Below are 18,078 nucleotides of genomic sequence, written 5' to 3'. Positions count from 1 at the left end.
TAGTTTTAACATCAGAGGAGTCAGTGGGGGGGGGGGGGGGGGGGGGGGGGGGGGGGGGGCTTTGTCCAAGGACATGTAGGAGAATTTACATGAGTGTCCTTAGGGGGGGACGCTATGTCTTTGTTGTGAGAAGTTCAAGTTTTGGACAGATTACAGAGTGGCAGGACCTCCAGACCCAAAAAAGTACCCGCTACTAAAAGCTCATTTCTAATACTTTGTCATAAATAACATGTTTGAATGTAAATCAAAGGAAAAGAGGTTACCATGGCTACGAGGAACTAAAGGTAAACTAAAAGAACGTCACATTGAGAATGGTTGCTATTCGGACACGACTGAAAAGGAGGAGATGGAGGTGAACATGAAGGTCTTTGTTTCACTATAAGTGTTGATCCAACTTCTATAAAAAAAGTATGAATGCTTTTCCTTCGTCACTGTCAGATCCAATCTCTCAGTAATCCCGTAGACCAGGGGTGTCAATCACACTTTACTTCAGGGGCCAAATATGAAGCAGTTTGATCTCTTGTGGGCCACGGATTTTATGTTGGAAAATATGCAGGATCTTCATTTTATATTTTTCTACAGTTTATTATTAAAAATGTCTGTCATTGTGCAATATATCCACTATCTAAATCATAAGTGACAGAAATCAGTTCCTGCAGGATCTTCACTTAAATTTATTTTATTTTGTGACCATTTTTTAATTACATTTGGGGAATGTTTTTGGAATAATTTGAGAAAAATCTCAGGATTTTGGAGTTCTTTCAGCAGTTTGAGATTAAAAATGACAGCCAGGGAAAGCTGTGAGCCCAGCTAATATTTTAGTTTCTTTGAATGTGTGTATTTGGAGGAACTGAGATCATCTACAACTGAGTTATTTGGTAATTTACACAAAGATTCATGTTTTTTCTGTCATTTTTTCTCTCTCCTGCGGACCACATTTGATGCTTTAAAGGGCCAAATATGGCCCCCGAGCCTTGGGTTTGACATATGTGACTTAGAGCTAGAAAATGCAAACGTAGGATGAGCATCACAACCATTGTATGAGATAAAAAGTCAAAATTATGAGATAGAAAGTCAATAAGGTTTATATATTATAATTATGACTACAGGCCTTATAACCAGTGTTGGGCGGCAACGCGTTACTTGTAACGTTTGTCCGTTACTTTGCTAGCTGCAGTGTACTTCCTGTTTACAGTGGCGCTATATATTTTTGCGGGATGCCGTGCCAAACACGGTAAAACAGTAGAAGAAGAAGCATTGTCAGCGTGTTTCTGTTTACATCACGTGAGCCAATCATGGCGAGTCAATGTGAGAGCAGGACGAGCTTCTCAGAGTGGAAATACATGCATTATTTTTGTCTCCAAAAGATGCATCTGTGAAGCTAAGCTAACACTGTGACTGTTATCCAGGGACAGATCAACCTATTGCACGGTATGTTGTTGTAAATAAGCAGCCTGTCGCTACTGCTGAGTCACTGCTAACTGCAGCTCATAAGCCTGACATTGTGTAGCTGAGAAAAATGCTGTGAATTAGTTTTCACATTTATTTTTATAAGCATTTTCAACAGCAGAATGTGCAGCTGGAATATGCACAGCTTACTTTACATTACTGTGCTAAGGCTGAAAAATTACTGTTTTAATTTTGGAGCAGCTGTTTTGTGCTTTATATGCACATCATTTATGGTTGTTTTAAAGCAGTTGATCAACAGTGCATTATTATATTATTACAGCACTGATATGAAGCTGTATGGACACAAATGACCAAAAATAAATAATACATTCTTTAATTTTAAGTAACTCAAAACTTACTTTTTCCAGTAATGCATTCATTTTTGGTGTAAGTAATCAAAATAGTAACTGAGTTACTTTGTTAATGTCGTAACTAGTAATGGTAACTAGTTACTTTTTTTCAGTAACTAGCACAACACTGCTTATAACATTATATGGAGAAAATTACTAATCACACTATTTCATTTTAACAAAAACTATGCAGTCACCTCTATGAACGTGTGCAGAAATTGCCATTATTGCCAGTTTAGGCAATCCTTAAATGTCTTTCTGCATTTCTAACTCATCAGGACACAGGAAGTTCACCTGGTAAATTATCTAACTTCTAGTGAATCAGGGCAGTGGTGGTCTCACTCTGTGCTGTAGAATGAGGGACATTGGTTTGAATCCAATCCATAACTGTGTCTGTTTCCATCCATTATTCCATTTTCAGACCCGTTTTGTCCTATTTCAGGGTGACTTTCAGGGTCTGCTAGTGCCTATCTCTGGCTCACACTGGGCACTAGGTGGGGATACACCCTAGACAGGGCGCCAGTCCATCACAGGGCGACACACAGACAGAAAACCACTCACACACACACTACAGGTACTTTAGAGACAAGTGTGTGTGTTTTCCTTTTCTCAATGTAACAAACTACCAAAATGCTTTGTAAAGGTAGGAAGTGTTCCCTTAGTTTAGGACAATAAAGATCCCTAACAACTGGAAACCATGAATAATGCTTCCAACATCCTTAAACATTACTCTGCAAATTCTTCTTCCGTCTTACTCCTGCTACTCTCACATTTTTCAACCGATTTCAACAAGTTTGGTGTCAAAATGTTAAAATAATTTCTGGAGATTCTGCTATTTATTGACTTTGCAACCTTTTAAACTATTTATCTCTGAACTTCAGCCATTCTTAACTGATTTCAACCTTCAACATGTTTGTTCACTTTCAGCTAAAACCTTTTTTTTAACTTTTTTAAACCTTATTACTAATGTTCAGCTAATGCTTGGTTAATGCTAATGCTAGACCAATGCTAGGCTAATGCTTCCACTAGGCTAATGTTAGTGCTAGGCTAATGCTTAAATTAGGCTAATGTTAATGCTAGGTTCATGCTAATGCTAACGTTACAGTAATGCTAACTTACACTAATGCTAGGCTAATACTAACAATAATATTAACACTAATGCTAATGTTAAAACTAGCTAATGCTGAACGTTAGGTTAAGGTTAATGCTAACTTATGCTAATGCTAACATTAATATTAACGCAAATGCTAATATTGAAACTAGCTAATACTAACAAATGCTAATATTAATGCTAGCTAGTGCTAATGTTTTGAGCGAACAGATGGATCGATGGAAAAGACACTATTTGTATGACTAGATGTTTGGTTATTTTTGATTTAATGTTTTTGTTGCTGATTTTAATGTTCTTGTTGATTTTTAGGCTGTTGAATGTTTTCTGTTGCACTTTTTGATCATGTAAAGCACACTGAGTTGCCTTAGTATGAAATACACTATACAAATACATTTGCCTGAATTTGCTGACGCGGGCCAATACCTGCATCCTCACTTACAGTTTGTTCAGGAAATGCAAAATGACTAGTTATGTTTTTGTTCATTTTGAGGGTTTATTATGTGGTCATCTATGATGGTAAAGGGTGTGACTCACTCTGTATCAGACAATAAAAGCTGAGTCATTAATGATCTGTATCCTCATCTTTGACAGAACCCGTTGAACAGCTGTACTCTGACATATAAAGGTTATATAAATCATAAATGTCAGGTTTCCTCTCTCTGACCTTTATCTAACGTTGTTCTTTGTCCAGGTCAGATTATAACTGACCACTGACACACAGAGGACAGATGGTAGAGCCACGGCCCTGAACACAGCTCATCAAACACTGTCGCACAAAGAAAACTACAGCATGATCCGTCAATCAGAGACCAATCAGGGATCAATCAGAGACCAATCAGGGATCAATCAGGGATCAATCAGAGACCAATCAGGGACCAATCAGGGATCAATCAGAGACCAATCAGGGATCAATCAGGGATCAATCAGGGATCAATCAGGACCAACGTGACATTTAAAGCACTAAAAATCCAATAAAAGGCCTTGTTTAGCTCTTCATCCACCAAACAAGGGCTTTATTTATTCCAGGATCAGGAAAACACACAGTGTTAAATGTTTGTGCTGAGATTCAATAAAATGATTATTTTGGATGAATAGTTTCACAAAGACACTGAATAATAGAGAAAACGTTCACTTTGTTTCCATGTGTTCTTTTTTTTAATAAAAATGTTGTTATTTTGAGTGTTGTTTGGATTCCTTTTCCATATTTCTTTCGTTGTTCTGTGTTTTTTTTTTGTCATCATTTTGTGGTCATTTTTTGTTTTGTGGGTTTTTTTCCATTTTGTGTATTTTTCTTGTCATTTTTTACATTTTTATGTTATTTTCAGTGGGTTTTTTTTTTTAATTCCTTTTTTGTATTTATTTCATCGTTCTCTGTGGTTTGGAGTCATTCTGTGTGTTATTAGTAATTTTTATTTTTGTCATTTTGGCTGTTTTTCAATTATTTACTAGTTTACTAGTAGAACACTGACACATACTAATACAGTCGTAGAGGGGAAATATCCCTACATGATAACTAATAAGGTACTAAATAGTTAACAACATGTATTTTGTTGATATCACAGTTATCTTTCCATACATCCCCCCCCCCCCCCTCCCCCCTCCCTCTCCATAGCAACAGAGCCAACATGGCGGCCTCCGGTCCAGCTGAACGTTCTCCGGACATCTCTCCTCCGGTAAAGGTTCCAAAGACCGAGGTTCCGTCCCCGGAGTCTGAGGACCTGAGCGACAGTAACCAGTACCAGTCCGAGCCGTCCACACCCAACCGCTTCTCCCCCCTCAACGTGCAGGGCTCCGGGGCGGGGGGCCGGGGCTCGGCGGCCTGTTCTTCCGCCAACAGCAACAGTTTGACGGTGTGCCGCGGCATGTCGTGGACCCCGTCCGAGACCAACGCCCTGATCGCGGTGTGGGGCAACGAGAGGCTGACGGAGGCCCGGATGCAGCAGCTGGAGGTGGCCGGTACCGTGTTCTCCGGTAAGGCCCCCGGACCCGCCATGTACGAGAGGGTCTCCAGAGCCCTGTCGGAGCTGGGCTACGAGAGGACCCCCTCACAGTGCCGGGAAAGGATGAAGGTAGGGCGGCTTCAGAACACACGACCACCCGGTCACTGCACTGCCTGGTAGCAGTGATTTACTCTACACACACACACACACACACACACACACACACACACACACACACACACACACACACACACACACACACACATTTAAAAAGCTACAATAACTGCTGACTCTGAAGCTGCGTTCAGTCCGAACACAACTTCAGTTTGCCTAGTGCAGTGGTCACCAACATAAGGCCCGCGGGCACCAGGTATCCCTCATGGACCACTGGAGGGGCCCTCAGGCCATACCTGTCCAGTATCCCTTTTTTGCCGGGAAACTCCCGTATTTTACCCCTCTTTCCCGCCATCGTCCCGTATTAGTATTATCCCGTAAACATCCTGTATTTTAATGTAATAAAAAAGTCTAATTTATTTATTTTGAGGATAGGCCCCTTGAGATGAATCATCTCATATTTGAGGTGGTCCTCAAGATTGCATCAAATGACAGATAAATAAAAGAAATAAATAACTAAATAAAAACATTCTTCTGCCTTTCTAAACTGACCTGCCAAGTCAGCGTGAAAAATCATCCAATCACAAGCGTCACAAATATACACTGCTTTAAAAAAGTGTTAAATAATGTAAAGTCTGTAATAAATGTGTCTAATAAGTCATTAGTGAATACCAGAGAACCACATGAGTGAGTATGAGAAATTATAATAAAACATGTAATGAAATAAAATGTTAATGTCTAACTTAAAGACAAACAATGTGAAATTAACAGTAAATATACAACGTGCTGACTTGTATATAAACTGTAAGTATATTAAATAAACACATGTGCTTGATATAAACATTTATGTTTTTATTTAGGCTGTTTTATAATTTAATTCGGGCTGGGCGATATATCGAGATTCAAGATGTATCGAGTTTTCTATTTTGGTGATATAAAAACTAAATTATGGCATATATCAAAAAATAAATAAATGTTTACTCCTAAAACTCAGAATCAGTCTCAGAACATTATGTAAAGCTTAGTTAGATGATTAATGAGTGCGTTCTAACCCAGACCTTCCCCATAACAAGCTACACTATAGAACTCACTCACACGTGCTGTCCCTTACAGGTGAAAAAGCCAAAAGTAGCACATATTGATCAGCTGTTTGTTCATAAATGAGCCTGTGTAGTATTTTGCATCAGAAAATTTAACCCATAATTGTTTTTCTGTTCAGACTTTGTTTTAAATAAAATTATCTAGATTTATTTTGTTCATCGTCATTTTGATAAAATATATTGAGATATGAGTTTTGGTCCATATCACCATCCCTAGTAGGACTGTTCACAGCATTTTAATGTTAATACCAGATTATAATCACATAAATGTATTTAGTAAGTGGTTGATGAGTGGATATTTTAGATTTTATGTACGTCTATCTTGAAATATTAGGGATACTGGAGCTTGGTTGGGGGGTGGGACGGCTTGTAGCGGGCGCCAGAAAAATTCCCATGTTTTAAAATCCAAAACTTGACAGGTACAGTAATAGTGTATATATATATTAATAACACTGTAACAGTATATATATATATATATATATATATATATATATATATATATATATATATATATATATATATTAGTAACACTGTAACAGTATATATATATATATATATATATATATATATATATATATATATATTAATAACACTGTAACAGTATGCCTCAGGCCTGTTCTAACACCAATGAGCTCTAAATATAATTAAGGTTCCAGGCTTTAAACTCACAAAGAGTTAATACAGTTAAATCCTGCTGCACTTGATTCTTTCAATATTACCAGTAAAATAACCACAAATGTGTTTAAGTATCACAGATAGGTTTTGTTAAAGATGGTGCAGATTTGACGTATAGATTTATAAAATCTTACATAATGTTGAATTATAGAAGCATGTCTCCATTAGTTAAAAGTAGTTAGTGGCAAAAGTAAAATAGGAACTTGGTGATTTCCAATGCAATGTTTTCAGAAGTGGTCATTTAAAATTGAAACAATTGCATAAATGAAGATGAATAAAGTGTTACATGTTGAAACTTATTTTTATTACCTACCTTTTTAACTCATCTTTTCCTCTTCTAAAAATAAAACGGTGAAATGTTAGTATTGTTAGCCCTTTGGATTCATCAATAACTTAGAAGAAGCTCACAGTTTCAGAAATGTTGGTGAGCCCTGCTAACGTCATGTGACCTCCCTTCAAGAGACGCGACTCGCACAATTCCAGTGACTTTGTCGTGCGTCCTGAGACGCTAGAAATTGCTCAAAGTTGAAAAATGTGAACTTTTGAAGCGACTTCAAGCGACAGCTCCCCTGGTGGTCATTGTCTGCAGCGCTGAGGCTGCACTCACAGGGCTGAACACTTCTTCTATGGTTCACATTTACAGTTTTTTATCCCGAGCTACCAGACTCCTAACACCCCTCACTTTGTTCTTCTTCTTAGTTAACATCACTACTCCTCTGTTATTCGGTACCCTGAGGCCCCATTTTTCAAATGACTATTCCTCCATTAGTTCTCGTTAGATCATTGGAGTTTGGTATGAATATTCTGTGAATTAATATGATGAGACGCCTAGAGCGCTTTGTTTTATAATGGGGCCCGGGGGCCCCACCCCCCATTTTTGGTCATTTCTAAATTTATGGGAACATAGTCATTTGATATATCGTTTCAAAAGTAATTCAACATAGATTATGATTAAGCCTTCCACAATTTGATTGGGGACCCGGGGGGCCACCTCCTTTTTTCAGCAATTTCCATTAAAGTTGTTTTCCCATTTATTAGTGAATCAAATATTGCAACAGTTGGTGGTACTGAATCATTGACACATACCAATATATGAATGAGGCCCATTACTCCATATGTGCCACGGGGGTGCCAGAGACCCCATTTTTCAAATGACTACTTCTCCGTTAGTTGTTGAATCAGGCTGTAATTGACATGGATCTTCTATGAGTGGATGTCAACAGTTTCTCAGAGACCTTTTTTTACTCTGTGGAACCGAGTCATTTGACTGAATTCTCAGGAACGTGGGACGTGCTATTCAGTGCACAGATGTTCCGTGGGTGTGGCCGTGGTTCACCCGAACTTGTTATAGACGGTGGGAGTCGCACACACACAATATAACTTAAAAAACATTTAAAAATCATTTTTATCAGGGTTAAAACAAGTTTAGAAAAGAGTCTGAAACAATGTTTAAAAACCACCACATCGCTAATGCTAAAGCTAAAGCTAGCGTCAGTGGGCCGCTGTTAGAACTTGAACGGTATTAAGACCCGCCCCGGTCCAACCCCCACAGAACACCATCTGAAACCAGGCACTATTCACACCTACAAAGCTGCTGCATTTGGACATTTTTCTCAGGGCAATGGTGGCCTGGAGGTCAAGGAAGTGAGCTAGTAACCGTCACCGGTTTGAATCCATTGTGTGCCATCACTGTGGGACCATGAGCAAGTCTTTAAACCCTAACTGCTTCCAGCGCTCTGTTGAAAAAGAGATTCTTAATTTTTCCTGGTTAAATAATGGTTAAAACAAAAAGAAACTTAAAACTTTATTGGTGCTTTAGGATATTTGTAGATTATTATTTTATCATCTAACTATCATCTAGCTTTAACCCTGTGATTTTCTTTTTTGTAAACCAATTTACTGACTGTGCCCTTTATTTTAGTCAAAGAGCTCCAAACAGGTCTGCAGTGGAACCTGTTGGACACATTTAGCTTGTTTTTAAATGTAAAAATGAAAGACTAAAGGAAGTTATATAATTTAGTAGTGGTTGAACTACCTCATGTGCAGTTAAAACAATATGTTTTCATTGTTTTACAGGTATTGTTCAATGTTTTACAATAAAATTGTTGATTTGAACATTCAACGTGTTTAATGTCAGGTATTTGGGCACCTCTATCACAGGGGGCCACAAACATGTGACTGTATCTGATCCGAGGGTCACGTGACATGATCAACATTCATGTCACAAGAGATTATAACAATGACCAATCAGAGCATTAACACTGGGGGAAATATTTTTATTGTTTGTTTTTTGTCTTTGTGGTTTAAATTTTTTGTCTGTTTTTTTTTGTTTTGTTATTTTTTTTTGTCTTTTAATGCATTTTTGTTGTCGATTTCTGCTTTCTTTTTCTAACTTTTTTCAGCTTTAATGCTAATGTTAAGCTATTGCTATGTTATTGCTATTGCTAGGTCAATGCTAATGCTAGGTCATTGCTATTGCTAGGCTAATGCTAATGTTACGTTAGTGTCAGTGACGTGCAGTCAGGGTAGGCAAGGTAGGCAGTGCCTACCCAAGGGTGAATTGGTATTTTGATTATTTGTTTTAATTATAATATAATTATAAATGATTTATTTTTCCATTTCCAATAGCCTACAGTACCTATACATTTGTAAGTGTCAGCATTTTGTGCTTTTCATAGCCTAAATGACTAAACAGCGCTATTTCCTGATACGGCAGAGACACTGCACAGTCTCACCCGCTGTAAGGCAGGAGGAGGAGCCAGGAGGAGACCACACCCTCTCCCAATTGCACATTGCTGCTCAGCCTCTGTTCCCATAGCGTGTCTTTATATGTTTGCACATGCTCAGTCATTTCCCCAAGATGATCATTTACGTCCAAAGGCAGCTCTCTACTCTGCCTTTGGACGTAACCGTGCTATGCTAAATGCTATACGTAAGTTCACAGTGCATTAGTGAATTGATCCAGCGTGGCTGCTGTTACGTTCTCTAGCTAGTGGGCGGGATAACACTACAGTCAGGATGACAGCGCCAGAGATGATAAAGAAACTTTGTTTTGAGGAAAAACAACATATTTTAAAAGATGGAGACCAACACCTGAGCTACCAGACCTTCAGCAAAGGTAAGGTCAGAACATTGTTGATGCTTTCTACAGTGAATGGAACAAAAGGAAGGATTGACTTTGTGGATGCTCCTCACTGAGGATGTTCTGAGTTGTTGTTGTTGTCATCTTCTCCATGTTTCTGTTTCCAACACAAACAACAGATGTGCTGCCGTGTCATAAGATATATGTTGTTAGGAGAGTATGGAGGCTATATTAAATAATTGTTTATGTTTCTTTAATGGTGTTTATGATGTTGATTTTGTAGATTAACACTTGCCAGCAGAAACATATGGAATTGTCATTGGTGTTGACATTGGTGGTTTCCATTTGCAACTTGCCTACCCAACCCTAGTGCTCACAGCACGTCACTGGTTAGTGTTGATGCTAGGCTAATGCTATTTTAAGACCCACCTTTTCAAATGAGCTTTTAACTAATTATTTATTCATTTTAGGGTGTTTTTATTATTATTTTGTATGTTGTTTTTATAGCTTTAGGTTTATTATATTTATGTAGTTTTTATAATTTTAAGATTACTATCCCAGTGTTTGCTCTGCACTGGGGGCTGTGATGGGCGTGGCTACAGTGGTGCTGTCTGTCTCGTGGCCCTCAGTGATGGTGAATATCTTCTGCTGTTTTGCTGGACTGGGGGCTCTGTCTCAGCACCCTGTACCCACGCTCTGTGTCCATGCAAATATTCTAGTTGTTATTGACTTTCTGAGGATATAAAATAATAGTCATTTAATCATAATTGGGAAAAAACTCAATAATAATTGAGTTGTAATTGAACGTAGATGATTGAAGACATAATTGTAATTGAAAAATGTAATTAATCCTAACTCTGGTTCCCACAGACCCTACGGCGCTGCTACAGCCGTGTGAAGGAGCACGGTGTGGGGAAGAGGAAGAGCAGCTACACCCTGGAGCAGCTGGAGAAGGTGTTTGGTCAGGGGGGGTGGGACTCCCAGAGCTGTGCCCCCGTCCTCATCAACAGCAGTGGTCTGTATCAGGAGATGGAGTCAGACAGCAGCACCACCCTGGAGGACTTCTCCCAGGAGGCCTGGTGTCACCAGGTGCTGGACTCAGCCTTCCAGGAACCAGAGATGGACACTGGTAGGTTAGCACCGAAGAGGTAGCATTCAGCTAGCAATGGGGTTAGCACAGAAGAGTTAGCGTCCAGCTAAAAGTGGGGTTAGCACAGGAGAGTTAGCATTCAGCTAACAATGGGGTTAGCACAGAAGAGTTAGCGTCCAGCTAACAACGGGGTTAGCACAGGAGAGTTAGCATTCAGCTAACAATGAGGTTAGCACAGGAGAGTTAGCATCCAGCTAACAACGGTGTTAGCACAGGAGAGTTAGCATTCAGCTAATAGTAGGGTTAGCACAGAAGAGTTAGCATTCAGCTAATAACAAGGTTAGCACAGGAGAGTTAGCATTCAGCTAACAATGGGGTTAGCACAGGAGAGTTAGCATTCAGCTAATAATCGGGTTAGCACTGAAGAGTTAGCATCCAGCTAACAGTGTTGTTAGCATAGGAGAGTTAGCAATCAGCTAACAATGGGGTTAGCACAGGGGAGTTAGCATTCAGCTAACAATGGGGTTAGCACAGGAGAGTTAGAAATCAGCTAACAATGGGGTTAGCATTGGGGAGTAAGCATTCAGCTAACATTGGAGTTAGCACAGAAGAGTTTGCATCCAGCTAACAGTGGGGTTAGCGTAAAAGAGTTAGCATTCAAATGACACTGATGTTAGCACAGGAGAGTTAGAATTCAGCTAACATTGGGGTTAGCACAGAAGAGTTAGCATCCAGCTAACAGTGGGGTTAGCACAGGAGAGTTAGCATTCAGCTAACAATGGGGTTAGCACAGGAGAGTTAGCATCCAGCTAACAGCGGGGTTAGCATAGGAGAGTTAGCATTCAACTGACACTGATGTTTGCGCAGGAGAGATATCCTTCAGCTAAGCTCTGTGTTTGTTTGGTTGTACAGAAGACCTCCAGGTTCCTAAGAACAGAGCTGTTCTCATACATACTGATGTGTTGGAACCAACACAGTAAGTCCTTTTATTTCACTCTTTCTCTTTGGTGGAGTCAGACAGGTTAGAAAGAAAAAGAATCAAGTAAATATGATTCTATTTAATCCTTATTTAATATTGAATCCTGTAAAATGTAATTATTAAGAATTGCGATTTGGAAGTGAATCAATTTTTTTCGGCACCCTTAATCAGAAAGTTGTTGTGGGGTTTCCATGGATACGGTTGATGGTAACAGAGTGGAAAGGAAAAGGAAAAGTGGTAAAAATCATCAATCAAACCTGCATTACAAAAAAACTAGAAAGCTAGATTTTTTTCTGCTTTATTAAGCAACAGTAAGTAAGTAAGTAAGTAAGTAAATTTTATTTATATAGCGCTTTTTTCAGAACAGGGTCACAAAGTGCTTCACAATTTACAGTTTAAAAAGGGCACAATGCATATAAAAGTCCACTACAATGAAGCTACAATGTATAAAAGAGTCCATTCACAAACAGGAGTGTGTCAAGAAAGCCTCCATAAAAAAGTGAGTCTTTAGATGACTTTTAAAAACATCCACAGAGTCCAGCATCCGCAGAGTGTGTGGAAGAGCATTCCAGAGACGAGGAGCTACCGCCTTAAGAGTGATCACCTCGTGTTATAAAGCGGGTGCGGGGGACCAACAGCAGGTTTTGAGAGGAAGACCTCAAGCTCCTGTTTGAAACATAGGGCTGGATAAGACCCTCAATGTATTCAGGCGCCTGGCCATGAAGGGCCCTGAAAGTCAGCACAAGGATTTTAAAATTCATCCTGTAGATGACAGGGAGCCAATGTAGAGTTTTTAAAATAGGAGTGATATGGGCTCTCCTACAGGTACGGGTCAGGAGGCGTGCAGCGGAGTTCTGGACCACTTGAAGACGAGCCAGATCCTTTTTGCTAAGGCATGTAAACAGACTGTTACAATAGTCCAACCGTGAGGAAACAAACGCGTGGATGACCATCTCAAGCTCAGGACCAGAGACTATGTGTCTCAGCTTTGAGATGTTTCTCAGGTGGAAGAAACAGTTCCTGATGAGCTGCTTAGAGTGACGTTCTAGGGACATCCCTTCATCAAAAATTACTCCAAGGTTCCTTATAGAACTTTTAACAGTGCTACTTAGGGCGCCAAGGTGCTGTTTGATAAGAGGAGCAATAATGTCCGGGGCAACGACTAGGGTTTCCGTTTTACTGGAGTTCAGTTGGAGGCTATTTTCATTCAGCCATTGTTTTACCTTTACCAGACAGTTTGTGAGGGAAAGCACGTTTTGAGGTTCGGAGGGCTTAAAACTGCAGTACAGCTGGAGATCATCTGCGTATAGGTGATAGGAGACATCAGGGCACTGCAGGATCAGCTCACCGAGAGGGAGTAAATAAATCAGGAACAAAAGCGGCCCAAGGACCGAGCCCTGAGGTACACCCCACTTTAAATCCGCAGTTTCTGACATTTCGTTGTTGTAGTACACAGAGAATGTTCTACCTGTCAGGTACGATCTGAACCACTCCAACACAGGGCCCGACAAGCCAACCACATCCCGCAGTCTGCCAACCAGGATATGATGATCCACCGTGTCAAAGGCAGAAGACGGGTCCAACAGGACCAGGACGGAACATTTTTCAGAGTCTGCAGCCATCATGATGTCACTTGACACTTTCAGCAGTGCTGTCTCAGTGGAGTGAAACTTTCTGAAGCCGGACTGGAAAGTATCAAATGTGTTGTTGCTCTCCAAAAATGATGTCAGTTGTTTACAGGCTAGCGTTTCTAGAACTTTAGCCAGGAACGGGATCTTGGAAATTGGCCTGAAATTCTGAAGTTCTGATGGGTCCAAGCTGGGTTTTTTCAGTTGGGGTTCCACCACAGCATGTTTAAGGGAACACGGGAACACACCAGCCGAGAGTGAAATGTTGAACATTTTAGTGATCAATGGACCGATTGATTCTAAAACGTTGATAAAAAGTCTAGCCGGGACAACGTCAAGACGGCATGATGACATTTTCATGCTTTTTATGGAAGAGAGAACATCCACTTGAGTGACGGACTTAAAGGATGACCAAACATGAGGAGGGGGGTAAACACAGACTTGACTGCCGGAAGGAGGAGAAGAAATATTATCTTTTATTTCTCTGACCTTATCAATAAAAAAGTTGAGAAACTCATTGCAACCAGCCCTGCACTGTGCGGTGACAGCGGTTACAGCAGGCGAGACAATAGTGCTTATTGTATCAAATAGCATCTTTGGGTTTCTCTTATTAGAGGCTATCAACTGGCGAAAGTAATTAGATCTAGCCTCCTCGATTTGTCCATTTAAGGAGGCGACCAGTTCCTTTAAATGGAGCCTATGGACCTCCAGCCTGGAGGAGTGCCAAAGGCGCTCGGTTTTACGGCACAATCTCCGCAGAATCACAATCTTGTCGTTGATCCAGGGAGACGACTGTCGACAAGCCGTGTTACTAGTTTTAAAAGGGGCCACTTGATCCAGGATAATAGCACAGTGAATATTAAAACAATGCAGGAATTCATTGGTGTCATTGCAGTCATTAAAAACAGTGGGTCATATTTTTACTGAAAACAATATGTTACAAAGTATCTGAAAGTTTGGCCCCTAGAGGAGAGAGTCTGGCTCTCCTGTTCCATCCTTAAGGTGTTCAGTCAGGTTCAGGTTTGGACTCATGGTTAAAACCTCTTCAGCCCCAACGGACCCGCCGGTGGGGGCAGCTTCAGCTTCCGTGACTTTCACAGGTCTAAGTGTTGTAAATGAATTAAATCACACATTCTATACCTCTCTGAATTCCTAAGAAACTATAGAAGCTAAAACTGTAGCCTATAAACATTCAGAACTAAAGACCACAGCACACACACCAGGACATTATGTTCAAAAGAGGGAAAAGTCAACAATTTGGCAAACTCTGCTTTTTCCACAGCCGTGAGTCACAAAATAACCACAGAGCTCTATAATTAGAGTCTACGTGAATCTACAGGCTGAGCTGAATCCACTGATATACAGGTCAGGTATGTTACGTACCAAAACAACGCCACAAAATCAGAAAATACACAGTGGAAAAAGTCAGCAATGATGACAAATTGTGTCTTTCCTTTGTTGGTTCTTATCAAAAGTTGCTCCAATGTGCATAAAACTCCATATTTTGATAAATCCATATCGTGTAGTCAGAGAGATACCACCATTACACACAGCTGATCACTTCTCAGCTGAGAAATCCGTACAATGCGGTGCACAAGGCTCGTTCGTAAAATGGCCGATCTCTCCTTTACCCAGCTCTGATTGGCCAGTGCTAAAGCCACTCCCATAGAGCTTTACAACACTGTGTCAAGCATTCTGATTGGTTGAAGCATCGCTGAATAACACCCATACGTCATGCCACCAAAGAGTGGAACTAAAAACAGCATTACGCATGACACAGCAGAAACCAGAACACAAATAGATGTGTTTATTTCAAGCTAAACTGCAACACCTAGTGGTTAAACATAAGACTAACAATGATTGGAATCAATGTGACTGACATATTACAGTTACACACTTGTTTCCAAACTTGTGGAAAACTTTGGCACAATTGTGGCAAAGTGGGCTTCAGCCTGAACTTTTTTGTACAAAAACATGTGTATCTTTGGCCTATTGTTTATTATCATCTTCAAACTTCCTGCAGTTTATGTCTATACATTAGTTCAATTATTTATGCTTTTATAGCCTTCGATAATGAGAATTGACTTTATATTTGATGTAAATCTCCAGTTTTTTTTGGGCGGACTACAGATTTAAGTAATTAAAACATCATTTATTGTCACTCAGTATCATATATTTTCAAAATTTCACATACTCTATACCCACTAAGGGTCCTACTTAAATGTGAACAAAAATTAGCCATGTAGGTCATGTAGAAGCTTAGAAAAACCTTATTTGTTATGGATAAGTGATTTTTGGAGAAAAGTGGCTGGGGCTTAAGAGGTTGAGCTTGAGATCTGCAGTGATTATTGATCTAAAAGTCTCTGCTAGCTCATAACATCCTGGGTTTCTCATCCCTCACTATTTCCAGGAAGAAAGACGTGATGCATAGTGTGATCCACATCCTGGAGTCCGTTCACATCAAGTGGGAGAATTTCCAGACGTGGACCGAGTTCTCCCGGCTGCACCTCTCCAACAAGCTGGCCATCTTTGGCGTGGGCTACAACACCCGTTGGCGTGAGGACGTGCGCTACCACTACGCGGAGATCAGTTCCCAGGTGCCTTTTGGCAAGAGGCTGAGGGAGTACTTCAACCCAGAGAAGCCCGAGGGCCGCGTCATCATGACCAAAGTCCAGAAGATGAACTGGAAGAATGTCTACTATAAGTACTTGGATATCACCATTAGCGAGGCGCGCTGCCTGGAGCTGCACATGGAGGTAGACTGGGTTCTCGTCTCCCAGTCCAGACTAAGCGGCTGCAGCGAGCGCCGATCCCACTACCTCCTTCCTGGGAACCTCCCAAAGACCCACGGACTGTACGCCATAGGCTACGAGGAGCTAACGCCCTCCAGTGACGCGTCCAGTACCTCTCCTTGGGACGATGGAGACGCTGAAGGTTCCCCCCGGTGTGGGTCGGAGAATGGGGGGAGGAGCCACTTCGACGGAGCAGCGACAGAATTCCGGGAGCGGACCGGAGCAAGAGTGACCTACTGCTACCTCGGCATCGCCAAGGAACGGACCATTCAGCAGAGTCTGTTTTATCACTTTCAGGGCTCGGGGAAACACGGCGTGCACGGCAAGGCGTCGGACGTCACGCGCTTCCTGCAGGAGAACTGTGGCATCGGCGACTTGAACCAACGCTTTTCTGTTTACGTCAAACTGATCGAGGTGGAGCTGGATTTCCTCTCTGCGGGCTCCCTGGTGGAGTGCCTGGAAACAGCTGTAGGGTATTCGTTAAAATATAACCACCGAGGAGTGTCGTGACCATCTGAACACGGGTATTTATCACGTTAATGTTATCCTCCACCGTTTTTACAAATCTATCCTAAAATCTTCTAAATGTCCTTATTAGTAGATCTATGTTTAATAAAACACATAATTATGCATAATATTCATTTAATTACCTTTTATAAATAGGACTACTTTACAGTTTTAGAACCTGTGTTTCTCCATCTTTCTCCATCTTAGGAAAGCTCTTCTTCTCTGCTTTATTGTCTATTACCAAACCTCCGAGTTGGAACTGTCTCCCCCTGTGGTCACAACTGTTTTTATCCTCTTTCTGTAAACAAGAGGTTTACATCGACATCTTTAACTTTTCCTGTTTTTTAGATCAACCACAAGATGTTTATGTGACTGAAAAATCTACTAAATGATGTAAAAAGCTGCTAAATTACCTAAAAATCACTCCAATAGAAAACAATGAGATGTTTACAGGCAGTGTGACATCATCAATCACATGATTTCAAGATGGAGGAACACTAAAACTGTAAATAGTCCTATTTTTAAAAGGTAATTAAATGAATATGATGCATAATAATGTGTTTATTAGACATAGATCTACTAATAAGGACATTTAGAAGATTTTATGACACCTTTTTAAAAACGTTGGAGGATAACTTTAACACCACTGAGCAGAAATGAACCAATGTTTGTCAATAATCGGGTCAACATTTGATTGTTCCACAAAGAATGTGAGTTTTGTGTTTGTTCACATGTTGAATGGATCCTCATGGTTGACACTTATCCACATATCATAACACGTGCTGTTGTGTTTATAACGTGACCTCTGATGGTTTGTCAATCAAAGCACTTTTTATTTACTACGATATGTTAATGTATGTTTGTTATTTATTTATGTATTTAAACTGCTGCAGTTTGCACTTTTATCCAGGAAGTATCAGTGAGTCTCTCCTCCATACACGTTTATCTGCCTCATTGTTCATTGGTTAAAACACGTGTCAAACTCATGGCCCGGGGGCCAAATCCAACACTTCAGAGCATCCACATTGGCCCTCAGGAGAAAGTGAAAATAACAGAGAAAACATGAATCATTGTGAAATGAAACTCAAAGTTGTCTTTGTGCTTATGTCACATGATTAGTCATTTTTAATCTTAAACTGTTAAAAAACTAAAATTCTTACAAAATCCTTCAATTTTCCTTCAGTAAACAGAAATTTGTCACAAAATCTAGAAATGTAAAGTATAGACCCTGTTGGGACTGAGATCTGTCAATTATTGCTTG

At 40.3% G+C, this 18,078-nt stretch overlaps 1 protein-coding gene across 1 annotated transcript; it reads left to right on the top strand.

Moving 5' to 3' along the window:
* The first annotated feature begins 4,534 nt into the window (after positions 1–4,534).
* Positions 4,535–17,238, top strand: msantd2 (Myb/SANT DNA binding domain containing 2). The gene is made up of 4 exons (XM_028466168.1): positions 4,535–4,979; positions 10,692–10,950; positions 11,824–11,887; positions 15,929–17,238. The coding sequence occupies exons 1-4, from the start codon at positions 4,536–4,538 to the stop codon at positions 16,818–16,820; spliced, it is 1,659 nt and encodes a 552-aa protein (XP_028321969.1). The 5' UTR covers position 4,535; the 3' UTR covers positions 16,821–17,238.
* The last annotated feature ends 840 nt before the right edge of the window (positions 17,239–18,078 follow it).

The sequence above is a fragment of the Gouania willdenowi genome, chromosome 14 (genome assembly GCF_900634775.1).
Source record: "Gouania willdenowi chromosome 14, fGouWil2.1, whole genome shotgun sequence".
Taxonomy (NCBI): Eukaryota; Metazoa; Chordata; class Actinopteri; order Blenniiformes; family Gobiesocidae; genus Gouania; species Gouania willdenowi.
This window is presented reverse-complemented; position numbering and strand designations above follow the sequence as displayed.

Bases quoted from the DNA above. Each gene is read 5' to 3' on its own strand.
- msantd2 (XM_028466168.1), top strand. From the start codon at position 4,536: ATGGCGGCCTCCGGTCCAGCTGAACGTTCTCCGGACATCTCTCCTCCG. The intron at 10,951-11,823 runs GTAGGTTAGCAC...TTGGTTGTACAG, and splicing joins GGAACCAGAGATGGACACTG to AAGACCTCCAGGTTCCTAAG. The intron at 11,888-15,928 runs GTAAGTCCTTTT...CACTATTTCCAG, and splicing joins GATGTGTTGGAACCAACACA to GAAGAAAGACGTGATGCATA.